At 34.3% G+C, this 14,792-nt stretch overlaps 2 protein-coding genes across 3 annotated transcripts in view; one reads left to right on the top strand and one right to left on the bottom strand.

Annotated features, from left to right (window-relative positions):
* Positions 1-2,649, bottom strand: part of DNAJC24 (DnaJ heat shock protein family (Hsp40) member C24) — a 48,643-nt gene extending 45,994 nt beyond the window's left edge. Inside the window, exons 1-2 of one of the 2 annotated variants that reach the window (XM_006195075.3) lie at positions 2,555-2,649; positions 1,633-1,776 (exon numbers count right to left, since the gene is read on the bottom strand). In XM_006195075.3, the coding sequence (XP_006195137.2) occupies positions 1,633-1,743 (111 nt within the window). In that variant the 5' untranslated portion in view covers positions 1,744-1,776; positions 2,555-2,649. The remainder of the gene's footprint in view (positions 1-1,632; positions 1,777-2,554) is intronic. The other variant, XM_014568033.2, reaches the window with a different exon arrangement.
* Positions 2,574-14,792, top strand: part of DCDC1 (doublecortin domain containing 1) — a 381,196-nt gene continuing 368,977 nt past the window's right edge. Inside the window, exons 1-2 of the mRNA XM_032488403.1 lie at positions 2,574-2,770; positions 7,210-7,276. The gene's annotated coding sequence lies outside the window, so the exon portion shown is untranslated. The remainder of the gene's footprint in view (positions 2,771-7,209; positions 7,277-14,792) is intronic.

The following is a 14,792-nucleotide window of genomic DNA, read 5'->3' as shown; positions in this document are numbered from 1 at the left end:
AATGACTAAAATCACATTTAAAATGAGGCTAACATCATTAGTCATCAGAGAAATACAAAATAAAACTACCATGAAATATCACTATAAACACAGAATTGCACAGTGGTTCTCAATGAGGCAGGGAGGTTTCCAATTTTTACCTCCAGGAGGCATTTTTAGTTATTACTGGCATGTAGAATGCTGCTAAACATCCTACAATGCACAGGACAGTCCCAAATAACAAAGAATTATCCTGCCCAAAATGTCAATGGAGGCAAAATTTAAAAACCCCTAACAAATAAAAGTGAAAGAAACTAACAGCATCAAATGTTGGTGAGATGTAGAGCAACTGGAACTCTCCAATACATTATGAAAGGGTATGCAAAATAGTTCATGTACTTTGATGTTTGACAGATGTCACCATATCAAGTGCAAATGGATTCTTGTAAAAGTAAAGGTCAACATGGCCTACAATGTCCTGCAATGATCTAGACCCAAACTACTCTTCTAGCCTAATCTCCCAGTTAACGGAGCCACAAGGATGATACAGTATTAGAAAAATTTTCAAAAGTCTACTTGATTTTACTGACAAAAATTTTTAAAATTCTGAGACAAAAGAAAGTTTACATCATTTAGCTCAACTTCTTACCTAAAGCAGGGATATTAATATATTTTTGAAAGTGAAACATTTGCTGTCTCTCACAATAAACCCTAAGTAATGGCAAAATCTCATAGATCTATTTGATAAAAACGAGAGAAACAATTAATGCTATATAAATAATGGTCCTCTACTCCTTTTGTAAACTGAGTTAACTGGAGGCCATTATAGTTACTGACAGTGACTTAAGAAACCTCACAACGTAAGTTGAAAAAAATTAATACAATAGTTTAGAAAGATATTATTTATTACTAAGTACCACAATTCATTTCACAAAAGAATGGAGTCAGATGAAGGACAGTGTTCAACTGGCCTAAATTAGTATTATTCAACAGAAACACAATGCAAACTATAAATGCAAACTTCATATGTAATGTTAAAGTAAAAAGCACATGAAATCATTTTTTGATAATTATATTTACTATATATGCAAATTTATGTATATATTATGTATAAATTATACAAAAAGTTAATATATACAAAATATTATCATTTCAATATTTAATCAACATGAAAATTTTAGATTATTTTATATTCTTTTTTTGTACTAAGTCTTCAAAATATAATGTGTACTTTACACTAACAGCACATCTCATTTCAGACTAGCCAAATTTCAAGTGTGTGACACCTCGTGTCTACTGGATGTTAGTGTCGCTTATTACATGACACACTTCTAAGCGTCTTACATGGATTATTTCATTTAATAATCCATGAGGAACATATAGGGGAAAATAATTTGTCCAACTTCTCAAGGTTAGTGGTAGAATCAAGATTGTAACTCAATCAGCATGACTCATTTGTGATCCAAACCACCAAGCTATCCCACCTCAAATCAATTTTTTTTAAACAATATTACTAAAACTTTCAATTAACCAAAGTAATACTTTGAGTCCTGCTTTGATATCATATACTCATTTTATGGAAACCCAAATTTCTGATCACATAAAAAAACTGATTTTCCCCCCAAAATTTGGAATCTGAAAGAAAAGTCTTACCATTAATACGAGTTTTTGATATTTTTGTTTTAGGTCTGACACGCTTGCAGTTGGATCTGCCCCCAGAATACGGTACCAATCCTTTTTTGGTATCTGCTCAAATGCCATCATCCATCGAACAAGAAGTGGGCCTTCTTAGATCAGCTAAATAGAAATATTGATGACAACTCATTACAGTCTGCGTGTATCTAAGAAATAACCAGTAACTGCTTTACTATTTGGTATTTAATTGAGCAATTCATGATTACACTGCAAACCTGAAGCATATATTTTCATTTAGAACGCCCCAGGAATATCCTGTACAATTATATAGACAAGTATAGAAAACCTGTTAGATGTTTCATGATATATGCTTACATGTTAATGAATACACATCAGTATTTAAAAATAGAATTCAATAATGAACCCGACAGTGGATGATCCTCTAAGAAAGGTATTTCTGCGAAAAACAGAACACAGTTAAGTACTCACTAAACACACTACAAGAGTTGTATATATGTTTACAAAATGAATAAATATTTTTTAAAAGCAAAGCAAAATATCAAAGAATTAAAGTGAATCTGGGAGCACTCCCTCTTAATTTTTCCAATTCACTTTTCTTTCAAATTACCTTAAAAGAATAACAAGCGAAACAGCCAGTCAGCTGGTAGCAAGAGTCTCCTGAACATTGGAGAGGCACTCAGGCCTCCCAAAGAAAGAGCTCCTGAAACTGTTCACTGGACGACACGCCAGCCCTCCAGGCGACGGAAGACCTCGCCCGGAGCTCTGGACCCAGGCAACCTCTTCCTACAGCCGACAACTTAACGAGACAGCCGGGGCTTCCTCAAAATTGGGACCCGGAAGCCCACTGTATTCACAGTCGGCTCTGTCGCCCAGCTACAGGCGGGTACCCTCTCCTGGCTTCACTCGATATCATACTTACCAAACTTCGAAGAGCCATCGGCGTCAACTCCTTGCTCATCCTCTGCCAAACCTCGGAGCCGGCTTCAGCTTCCGCCGGAAGTCACTGCTCTGACGTAATCACGTTTCTAGTCGAGCCGCTGTGGCTGAGGCACCTATCGGAAGCGCCGCGCCACTCCGCCCTCTTGGACGCGGTCGTTATGGTAACCAGTCGCCGCTTCCAAGGAGTTTGCCAGCAGTAAGTGCCCAAGCTGTGGAAAAAGGGATCCTTCGCCTCGTTCTAACTCCCTCCTGTGGTGGCTCCCCGACCCACGCTCCTTTCCTCTTCCTCAGCGAGCACCCCACCCCCCCCGGGCTTCCTCGGCCTCCCTTCAAAGCTTCCTCCGGCTTCCCTTCGCAGCGCTGCTCCCAATCCTTTTGTGGTTGACGAACGTACTACTCTGGCGCGGGATGGGGGTGGGGGTGGGGTGAATACTGGGATGGGGAGAAGAAGGTGAGACAGATGAGGAGACCTGATTTCTCCCTTGTCCCTACACTTCCCTTCGAATGGTCACATGCTAAGAGAACTAAAACCTATGCTGAGTAAAGTTTTTCTATTTCAGTTTTAACAGTTTTCCTGGAAAAGATGTTCAACTTAATTATTTCTTTTAGATCTTAACTGCCTTAAAGAATGAAAACTTTTCAAAGTCCTTTCACATTTACAACCTCTCTTCACTTTCTCTTCAATCCAGTGAAGCAAGTAAGGCAGATGTTATTATTCCCATTTTGTAGATGAGAAAACAAACCAAGGATCAAGGCCAAATAGCTAACTAGATAGAAGCAGAACATCAAGTCTTAGCAAGTCTATATATTCTCAGGGCAGCTATGCTTGCTTTCAACCTTACAGAAAAAGCAGAATAAAATGCTCGCTTTGAGGCAGTTCCTGGGCACTCCAAATGGGCACTTAGTTTTTTGTTGTTGTTAGCTTTTGTCATCTTCCTTCTCCTTTTCATTCGTCCTGTTGCTCCTTTCTGTTGTCAAATCTCTGTTCTGCTTACCTTATATTGACCACTTTTGCTTGCATTGTACATAGAGGTGAAAAATGCATCTCATTTCTCGGCAGCATAATATGGGTTTCACTTGGAAATGTTAAGGTAGTTTTGATGTTGTTACCACTTAGAGTTGCTTTCTTCTTTTTTTTTAATCTTTCTTCCACCAAATCTCAATTTGAGAAGCAGTCAAGACAAACCCTAAGCACATTAAATAAGATATTTTGATATGGTAAATTATTTAATAGTGGTCTGAACTATAAAAAATAACTGAATGATACAGGAAATTTTGAAAATCTAAAAGGAAAAATATGGATTAGATTCTCCATAGGATTTTGTCAGGTTTAATAGCAGACACAAAAGCATCACACTCAGAGGATCTGATTTTCGGTCCTGATTCCAACATACCTTATGTGTGGCCCTAAGGATACCTAAAACCAAAAAATTAAGTATTATTCTGAAAACCTTCCTCTACAGTACTATCAGAATGGCACCCCTTTGAACTTTTCTAGCTCTCAAACTTTCCTTTTTCCTTTCCCTGCATACTCCTTTTTATGGATAGTTATGCTCAGATCCTCCAGTTTTTATAGCCAAAGCACTTTATTTTGATTAACGATTCCATTAAGGTATTGTGTTACCTCTTTTTTTCCTTTTTTGGGCAAAATTCAGAAAACTCTAATCACTGTACCTCAATTTTCTCAATTTATTTCTATATTTGTATTTATTTGTTTGTTTGTTTGGATTTAGAAGGAGGTAACACTTTTTTTTTGCCCCCAGCAAATCCCAAGGGTTCTGTCATTTCATACCAACATACTTTAGTTTTCATCCCTAAAGCATACTTTAGTTTGCATCCCTAAAGCGTACTTTAGTTTGCAACTTTTTCTTTCATCTCCATAGTGTCATTATTCCATCAAAATGATCAACAATTCATTGATGTTATCCAATTTAGTCCTTAATTATATTTCCCTAGTTGTCTAAGAAATGTCTTTTTATGGTCAGTTTGCTTGAATCAGCATTCAAAGTCTACACATGGTACTTGGTTGGTCTATCTCTTAAATATCTTTTAAGCTATAGCAGTCCCAATTCTCGACTACTACCTTGGTTTTTTTCCCCCCTTTTTCTGTCATTGGCTTATTGAAAAGACAGATCAGTTGTCTTACAATCTGAATTTGTCTCTATTTATATCAGAATAAACTTCTTTAAGCACTTTTTACATGAATCCTTCCTCATTAATGTTCCTTTATTTTCTCATTTTCTAGAGCACTGCTGTCCAGTAGAAATACATTGTAAACCACAAACGCAAACTACATATGTGATTTTAAATTTCCTAGTAGCCACGTTAGGAGTAAAAAGAAACAGGTGAAATGGATTTTAATAATATATTTATTTAACCCAGTATATCCAGAGAGTATGGATCATTTCAAAATGTAATCAATATAAAAATTATTAATGAGATATTTTACATTCTTTTTTCATGCTAAGTATTCAAAAGCTTGTCTGTATTTTATGTGTACAGCTCACCTCAATTTGGACTAGCCACATTTAAAGTGCTCAATAGCCACATCTAACTAAGGACTGCTTTACTGAACAGGGCAGGTCTAGAGGATAAAGACTTACCTCCTTAATCTGGCATTCAGTTACCTCCCCAGTATGATCCTAGTTTTCCAACCTCATCACCTATTATCTTCATACATAAAACCTTTAAATAATTGGATATTTTCTTGGTACTTCATCCATAATTTTGTCCTTCTTGCTTATGATACCATAGCTCTTTTCCTCATCCTGTCAGTTTTATTTCTCCTTTAAGACCTATCTCTTCCATCAAGTCTTTTATGATGGCCAGGTTCTTAGAAATTACTCCCTTCTCTCAACTTTCATAGCAGTCCTGGGTGTACTCCCCATTTGTACTCATCTGATCCCACAAGGTATTGTTACACACTTCAGATGCCTGTTGTAATTTCCTAATTGTATCATAAGCTGTCTGGGGGCAGGAACACGTCTCAGAGAAACTAAGCACCAGCTTTCTTGCTGCATTCTCTGGACTTCTAATGATGTGAGTGTATAGGCTTGTTTCTCACTATTTTATTTTAAGAAGGTAATTTACTCATTTATAGAAAACTAATGTAGCAGAAATATAAACTATGTTAGCATAATGGTTAAGAGCATGGATGCTGGAGTCAAACACGTAGGTTTGAATCCAGGTTCTGCCTCTTACTAGTTATGTGAATACTTTAAGTTAATCTCTGTGCCTTGGTTTCTTCCTCTATAAAATAGAGATAATAATAGTATCTCCTTCATAGATTTGTTGTGAGGATTAAATGAGATAACGGTGTCTGAAAGTAGTAAGTACTCAGTGAAGATTAGCTATTGTTGTTATTATTAATAATGAAATGTTTGTTGCTCAGTTTTGATATTAGAACAGTAAGAACTTATGGTAGTATTTTAGGAATTTCTAAACAGAGCAAATGAAAGCCACAGACTATTGAATTAGAAAAAATGAAACCAAACCCAAATGTTTGTTGAGCTTAGATAAATTAAAAACATGGGCAAAAACCTTGTAATTCCTGTGTCATCAGATTCTAACATAAGCAAAGTAGGCATCCATTAAATATTTGATTTTAAGATGATTCATCAGATACTATGTCTAAAGTTAGATATAGATGTAGATGTAGATATAAATATAGCAGAGATTTGAGACCCTTGGTTGTAGTGATAGAAAAAAAATCACATTCTTATTCAATTTATCACTTTAGTACTTGCCTGCTCATAAACTTACTAATGTTCACTACGTATTAACAGATTCCTACCTTGCGATCATTAGTAAATTGCGCTTCTTATTGATACATATGTGCAATATATACAGCCTACTTCTGTTAATTATTTCTTACCCTGGGATTATATTTTCTTGGCTCTTTCTACTGATTTCATTTAATTTCCTTGATCTGATTTATCTCTGAATCTTTTGGGATTTTCATATCAGTGAACTAAGCTGTATATAATTTTAAGTACCAGAGAATATTATGGCTATATTCTGAAATTAGATGATTGCCCCTAGAACAACTTAGAATCTATTAGCTAGTGATGAGGTTGAAAAAAAAACAAAACCCACAATGACATAGAACATATATAGCCCTCATTTACTTATTTATTCTATCAACAAGTATTTATTGTCTACCAGTTGTCCCATATTCTGTTGCAAGACATGCAAGACTGAGTTGGCTATAGTCCTCTCAAAATCTTATAGTTTATCTGAGTAGACACACAAGCAACTGAAATAACTGTGCCAAGTGCTTTGCCAGAAAATAATACAGGTTCTGTAACAGTTAATAACTTGTAGTTATATGAATAGAATAAGGCAGATTACTTGAATGATTGAATTCCTTGAATCAAAATGAGGCTAATACAGGAAGATATATGGAAGTGTTAAGTTTTAAATAATGATTTTGACGGAGAAGAGAGATGAATGGCCAGAACTAGAGAAAATTCCTTTTTTTCTTTTTTTGACGGATTGTTATAAATCTTTGGACAGTATTGCGAATCAGCTCTACTGAGCAATCCTAGTTCATCTTTTAGAAGTGGTTTTTCAATTTTGTGTTTTTTCCCTTCGCTGGTTGTCTTCCCTTGATCTATTCTGTCTTGTTTCTTTCAGCAGTAATCATCAGTGAACATTCACTGAGTTTAAGCAAGGTGGTGCACTAAGTAGGAGAGACAGCGAGGTAAATACTTTTCACCGTCATCACACCTATTGCTGTGTTTTTCTTGTGTGTTTGACTTCAGTTGTGTCAGTGTTATTTCAAGCTTGTTTCAGACTTCATAAAGGTCTCTATCTTACCTGGAATCTTTGTTCCTGCCTTCCTAGCTTTTTCACATCTGATGTTTTAATTGTTTCATGAATCTATTAAAGACACTGGATATAATCCTTCTGTTTCTCTTTAGTAGTCATAATAAATACCAGCTTATTATTTCCTCATTTACTTCTTTACCCCTTTGTCTTATGACCACTCTGCCTTTTCTGTGAGCTTTGAATTTTCCTTGAAATTTGAAACCTTGTAATGATCTCTTCTAACCATGCAGTGAAATGCATCTATATGCTCTGTTTTTTAAAGCATCCTCTCTTCTCCATTTTAGTTTTTTAAACCTGAAATTTTTAAGTTTATTTTATTTTTGTCATGTAATTGACTCACAGAAGAAAGGTTAATTTGAAATGATCAAGGGGTGTTAATTTGTGGGTTAAAATGTGTTAAACAGTTGATATGAAGTCTGTTTAAGTCAATTAGAGTGTATAATGAAGCTATTTCTAGAGTGTTATGGAACCTTTTGAAGTCAGCATGGATTTTACTCCTGTATGTCAACCATGGCACCTGGCTGAACATGCCATTACACTTAGGTTCTTAAATTTGTGTATATTCCAATAGATATGACTAGATCTACATATTTAAAAGAAGTTTGACTTCATTACTAAGATTCTGATGTTTTGCTCTAGGAAATAAATTAATAACTTAATTCACCGCTAGCAAAATGTAAAACATAATTAGTAACACTATTATCTTTGTTACTCTCATATTTTTTTCTAAAATAAAATGCAACTGAACTCTATAACCCACAAAACATTCCTGGGGTTTTTGTTTGTTTTTAAAACTAGGCTAGTGGCATTATCGTTGATTTTTTAAGTACTAAGTACCTCATATAGAAAGGTAGCATTGATAGAGACATGTAGAATTTGGAGGGCTCATTTAAAGAAATGATTTGTTTTCCCCTCCAAAATTATTTGAAGTAATATTATGAAACATTTTAGTGTTGGTTAATATCTTTAAATATTTCAAAATGGTTCATGTTATTATGCAGTTTAATGTTATCATGATCAATTTTAATCGTTGAATGTACCTTTTGTGTAATGATAGCATTATTTGAGTGAAGCATTACAGCTTCAACAGTTCAAATCCACAGAGATTTGAGGGTAAAAATCAAGAATACATTCTTCACTTAGCATCAGAGTTTCTATGGTACTATTTTTACCGCTTGTGTCAGTTTACTAGTCATAAACACATTTAGCATTTCAGCTTCTTGCAACTATCAGTTTAATTATTTCAAGACTGATGAAAAATAATTCTTATATGCTAAAGAGTTTTCTTCAATGATGGATTAGATGCCAAAATAATGAAATCACACAACTTAAAAAATATACAGAAGAATAGATATTTTATGATGAAAGTCCAAAAATATCATATTTTAAAATATTTTAAGCAATTCATAGTATTACTTTTTAATTTACTGTAGAAGCACCATGAATATAGTCTTTTGTAGCTCATTAGCAATTTCGTTAATGAGGTTTTTTTGTGTGATAGATAGTTAAAGTAACAGACAAATGACAGATTGTTTGCCTTTAATGATTTCCCTGTTTCAAGCCCATTACAAAGCAATTAGAAATCTGACAGCATTTTCACTCTGCATTACTGATCATCTAAAGTGATGAGGAATGAGAGGTGATGAATATTAATTGTATATTTTCATATGATTATCATAAATTATTACCTTGTCTGATGTGCTGCAGGTGAAGCGGGAGCATTACAGAAAGACAGTCAGATATATTAATTTGAAAGACTATATTTTTTTTATCTTTGTCTGTAGTGTAAATCCTGATCTGTAATGTTAGTGTCTTTGAATGTTAAATTTATTATTTTTAGTTTCTACCTATATTTGGCGATAATTTAAATAACTTTTCTTATTTCAGCACAAGGAAAGGAAAAATTATTCCTTTGTACAATGTACATATGTGTCTTTAAGTTCAGAATTTCAAAAATCTAATGTAGAAAATGAGAGTGAACTTTGGTGATATACATATGTATAATCAAATTTGACAGACAAAGAAATACTTAGAAATAGAGCTTATAAATAGGCCCTAGATTAAAGTCAGGTAATCCTGCAAAAGAAGAAGATAAGAAAGTGTAACCAGATGTAAAAGATTTTCCTGGGTCCTCTATAACAGTTCTTTTAGGCTTAGTCTGGTAAATGTCCTGTTTCCCCAGTTTCTTGCTTCAGGTAGATGAGGCTAAGCCTGCCCTCAGGAGTCAAGTGCTGTTGTTACTTGGTTCCTAGCTCTGAACATACACCAAAGGTTGGTCCAGAAACTAGCTAACAGTCTTCAATACAGGGAGAATTGGCAAGCTTAAAGCAATTGAAATGATTAGAAATATATCTGGATCAATTTTACCAAAGTAAATTAATTTATATTTTGATGCCTCTCTAATTATAGGTATTAGTTGGTAACCAATACATACTTAATAAATTGAGTTAAATTTCATTACACTAATGAGGCCGTGTCTGGCTTCACTCTTGTCGTTTGGACCTTTTTGCTGTGGTTTGCTCTGTGGCATATCATCTCTCAGAGACACATGCCATCCTGGACCCATCTTTATTTATGAAGGTCATAATCTATATGACAATAAATCAATACAAATGAATTTTTGCATGCTTCTTAGAAATCATTCTCCTTATTTTACAATTAATTATATATATATTAAAAGTAAAACTACCAGACCTTCACAAATGAACTTTCTGTGTTCTGGAAAGTTGAAGAGAACCATCTGAAATTCATTACATATTTCCTGAGGGAAAAGTTAGATATCATAATGGTAAAAGCAAATTATCAGTAAAAAAGGTCAAGTCTCTAATGTTTAGTAGCCCAACTTAATAATATTTTTACTGGTTAAGCTTTACATATGTTAATATATGTATATTTATATACAAATATATTATACTTTATGTCTGCTGCCCTCCTGGGATTTTATTCCACAAGGACCTCCTTCATCTACATAGCAGGTCCAACTAGCACATTTTATAGAATCAAAATGGTAATTTCCAGTGTCCTCAACTCCCTTCTGCTGATATTTTTTGTCTTGTCTTAGTCCATACTTTAAGTTGATCCTTTGTACAACCCAACCAATTCTTCTTTTCTTCTCTTTCCACTTCTAACATACCACCAACCAACATAGTTTCTTGACTTTGACCAAGGTCCCCACTTCTTCCTTTAGAGGAATTGGTTTAGAAATCTTGCATATTTTTGCTGTGAATACTTACTGAGTTCATAGGAACCTGGGCTGTCCAACCATGGCACTGTTAGCAAATCAACAACGAGGAGACAAACACTCCTAAGTTGTAAATTGTAAATAGCTGCATCTTCTCTGGTAACAAGGAGTCTCTGGAACATATTCTACCATGTCTAAAATTACTTTCTTAGACAGTGCAGGATGCAGCACTAAATACAAAAATGAGGACTCACTTTTATAATTAACAAATACCTTCACATATTATGTATTTTCTCATTTGCTCTATATAACAGCCTTGTAAGACAGGTAAGGCAAATATTATTGTCATACACATACAGGAATCAGACTGGAAGGGACAGAGGCAAGATTCAAATTCAAGTTAGCTGACTCCACATCTTTTGCATTTTCTGTCACACTACTTTTGCTTCCGTATATGAAAGCTCTTCTACTAAATGGCTAAAAATTTTAGAGATAAAATTTAGAGTTCCCTCATTCTATCTTTTTCCCCCCTAATTTTTTTTTTTTAGATAGATAGAGGAAATGAACCTAAGGAAGTTTAGGATTTACCCCAGGTCTGACCCCAAACTAAGGTCAAAACTCGAGAACTTCTTGGTCTGGTTTCAGAGGTCTTTCCATTACATGCGCTGCCTTCATGTGTCCTGAAGCTACAGGTCTGTTTTATTTCATTTTTTTTTTCTTCAGTTATTAAACTAAGCAAATTATTGGCTATAATCTTGGCTTGCAAAATATAAACATTCTGCCCTTGTTCTTACAATTTTTCAGTCATAAAATTAAGTCAGTTGTATGTGACAAAACTTTTTCATAGTAACTTTTCCAGTAAACATTCTGAAGTGTCCTAGGGTAAGAGTGGAAGAAAAGGATGTGACCACCTTGTGTTGAGAGAATGGAAGGGAGAAAGGCTGGGAGCTGTTACTTACCCTCATTTCCTTCTTGATTCCCTGGTACAAGTAATGACCTCTCTAGCTTGGAAACATCTCCCATTGACTAGGCTTAGAAAGATAAGATCCATCAAACAATTCAGCGAACAAATTTCTTTCTTTCTAAGGTATAAAAATCATTATTTTAAATAGTAACAGAGGTTAGGAAAAAGGGATATTAATTACATAATGAGGAACAACACTTATCCTGATCTGATAAGGAGCTCAGTTCAGTAGTGTTGGCTCTTGTCTGATTCTCTGATACAGACCAAAGGTTTGACTTCCTTCCAAGCTGGGACCTCGTTCCTCCATAGTTGTGCTTCTAACCCCCTTGTGGGCTTAGCCAGCTAGTCACATGGCACAGAGACATCTCTCCTTGAAGAACTGGATTCATTTCTCCACTCCGTACAGTTGATCTTCTTTTCACTGTCTCACTTTTCTAACCAAGTAACAGCTATTCCTTACATTCTTCAAGTTTTAAGTGTTTTTACTTACATTTAAACACCATTCTGCTACTTCCCATTTTGTCTAGTCATGGAAGATCCTTTTAAGTCATACACAAAGCATTCCCTCTTCCCCTTTCAAAATTGCTACCTAAAATGGGTTTATATCTTGTACCGGTACAGCACCATTTAGTTGAAGTAACAAGGCATTTAAGATCCCTAGGGAAAAAAAGGTCAACAAGTTGGAAAGAAAACTGAGGAAAAACATTCTTTTTAATTTCAGAGATCTCAGGGATCTGATATAATGAAGACAAAACATAGAGGAGGCCAAGATTCCTGACTAGTCATTAGTAAAGACGTTGACTCGGTTCTGAAACAGGCCCTCACGAGAAAGGAGATATGTCAACATCCATTGGTTTGGCATTGAAGCCAGTTTTTAAGTTATTTTCTTTCTAAACCATTTCCCCCTATGCTGGATTGAGGAATAGAATAAAAAGACTTACAACACTTAAATAGATTACACTGTTCACTTCTTATTTGATGATATGGTCTGTCATTCTATCAGAAAAAGATGCTCAGTTCATCTGGCATATTTGGCTTTTCAGATACTGTGTTGGTTGTTTTCCAATATTTTATGCCCTTCTAGGTGTCACTAATTGATTGTTTAATTTGTTATTGCATGTTTCCAGGTTAAATTAAGCTGTCTAATTACCAAAATCATTTCCCCTTGTTTTAAAGACGGGTATGTTTTCCCTTTTCCAGTCTCTGGGGACATTTTCCCATCACTTTAAGATGAAACAATGGGAAATAGGTAAAAGGATTGAGAGGAAAGAGGAATAAAAAGATATATTCGTCCTTCCTTTTGCAGTGGTCACATCATCCATGTGATTTATTTCATTCTATTATAGTCATAAATATTTGACTACTGTTTTAATTCATTCTTCAGATTTCTTAAAGTTTAACTTTACTATTTCCCCCAGGGGGGAAAATGATTTCTCTTTAAATAGAATTGTGCATATGTGTGATGAGTTCCTCCCGCAGGCTATTTCAGTCAGTCCTTAACCATTACAGTGTATGGTTTCTTTATCAAGGAGCTAGCACAAGGTGAACCCTGGAGCACACTGTTTTGTCACCTCATATTTGGCACCCTGCCTAGAAGGTGATTTTTTAAAATTTTTAAAAAATTCTCCAGAAGAATGTTACCTAATAGTTGTTATTGAAACAAATTGGAAGTACAAATTTATGTAATCAGATTTGAAGGATTTGTTTCCCAATAATAGCTGAGCTACTGTCCTGCTCTTGTTTTGCTTGGCTTACTATTACCTTTCAATAAATTTCAAACTTCACATCATGGCTTATAGAACTTCTTTGCTTTCCAGTCCTGGAAAATGTACTCTAAGCCCTCTTCAGCTGGAAGTATAAAGTTCAGAACACTGTATCAATATACTTCTGTGTCTTCTAAGGTACCTGTAAACCAGAGATTGTATTTTAATGAAGGGAAAGAAAAAAGGAGAGAACTCTTTAAAATCTAATTTAGCTCACTGACACAAAGATTTTCAGATCATTTATTCAAGTAGCCGCTCCTGGGTTAGCATTAACTTTTGGTACTTCTTTCTGATCAAGGAGGCTTTCCGTTTTCCATGGTCAAGTGCTCCATGTGACTAATAAACTTATGCAAAGTAAAAGGGACTTTCATGCTTGGGAGGAAAAGAAATTTATACAGTTTTACCTTTACCTAAAGAACTGACAATTAATATAGAATGAAAGGAGTTTTTCCTTCCTTCATTTTGGAAAATTGACTTAAAAACCTTAAGATTTCCCATAAAGCACTTAAAAACTTTTTTGAGCCTACTCCATTGCTAGGTGATGATCTTTTATTTCTAAAGAATTAGGTGTTTCTCTCTCTAAACAGGGAGCTAAAGCAAGGGTTGAAAAAATTTTTATCTATAAAATATGCATATTTATGAAAGAAGTGTATACATTTGAAAAATTGCATGTTTTTCATGCTCCTATTTACTTGTTACTATGGCAACCACTACACTGCCTAGTATTTATGTTGTCTAAGATTCAGAGTGCCTTTTCAAAAAAATAAATATGCCAGAACCATGTATTGTATTTACTTTAGTGTTTAGAAAAATATTTATTCTAATGCATATTTTTGAAGAAAGATGACAATAAATATTGTAAACTTCAGACTGGCTTAAATGGTACCTTTTCCTGTAGTATGTTTTAAAAATAAAAATGATTGCAGTTTTTTCTTTTCCTTGTTATAAAAACCAGAATAAAGAATAGGAATAATGAATTTTCAAAACTTATGAGTCAATCCTTAAAATATAGTCTCTTGATTGTTTCTTATTTTTATGACAATATTTTGATTCATAATAAATTTCTGAAAATATAAAATATGAACACTTAGACAAAATAATGCTAGCTACATAAATTAGAAAATGTAAATAGTTGGCATTTCTGATCGCAGATTGTTCTTTGATATCTAGGAATGAAAGATTTATGTTTTGTATTTGAAATGAGAGGCATGGTTGCTATTATTTTTCTTACTTTAATTATTTAAATTGTTTTCTGAGATGTGTGATACATAAATATAATTTCTGAATGTTAAACATCAGAATGGAAATTAAGAAGCATAAAATCAGACATGTTTCACGTCACGTATTACCTGTTAAGAAAAACTGCAATACAACATTTAAGTACAACAGAATAGTGAGCATATTGTCTCTGATACTTGTAAACAGGATGGATCTGCAGTTTCACAGTTTATGTTGACAGTATCTTTGTGGGAAATGTAAT

This window comes from Camelus ferus, chromosome 10 (assembly GCF_009834535.1).
Source record: "Camelus ferus isolate YT-003-E chromosome 10, BCGSAC_Cfer_1.0, whole genome shotgun sequence".
Lineage (NCBI taxonomy): Eukaryota > Metazoa > Chordata > Mammalia > Artiodactyla > Camelidae > Camelus > Camelus ferus.
Note: the sequence above shows the minus strand (reverse complement) of the source record. Positions and strands in the feature narration are given on the sequence as shown.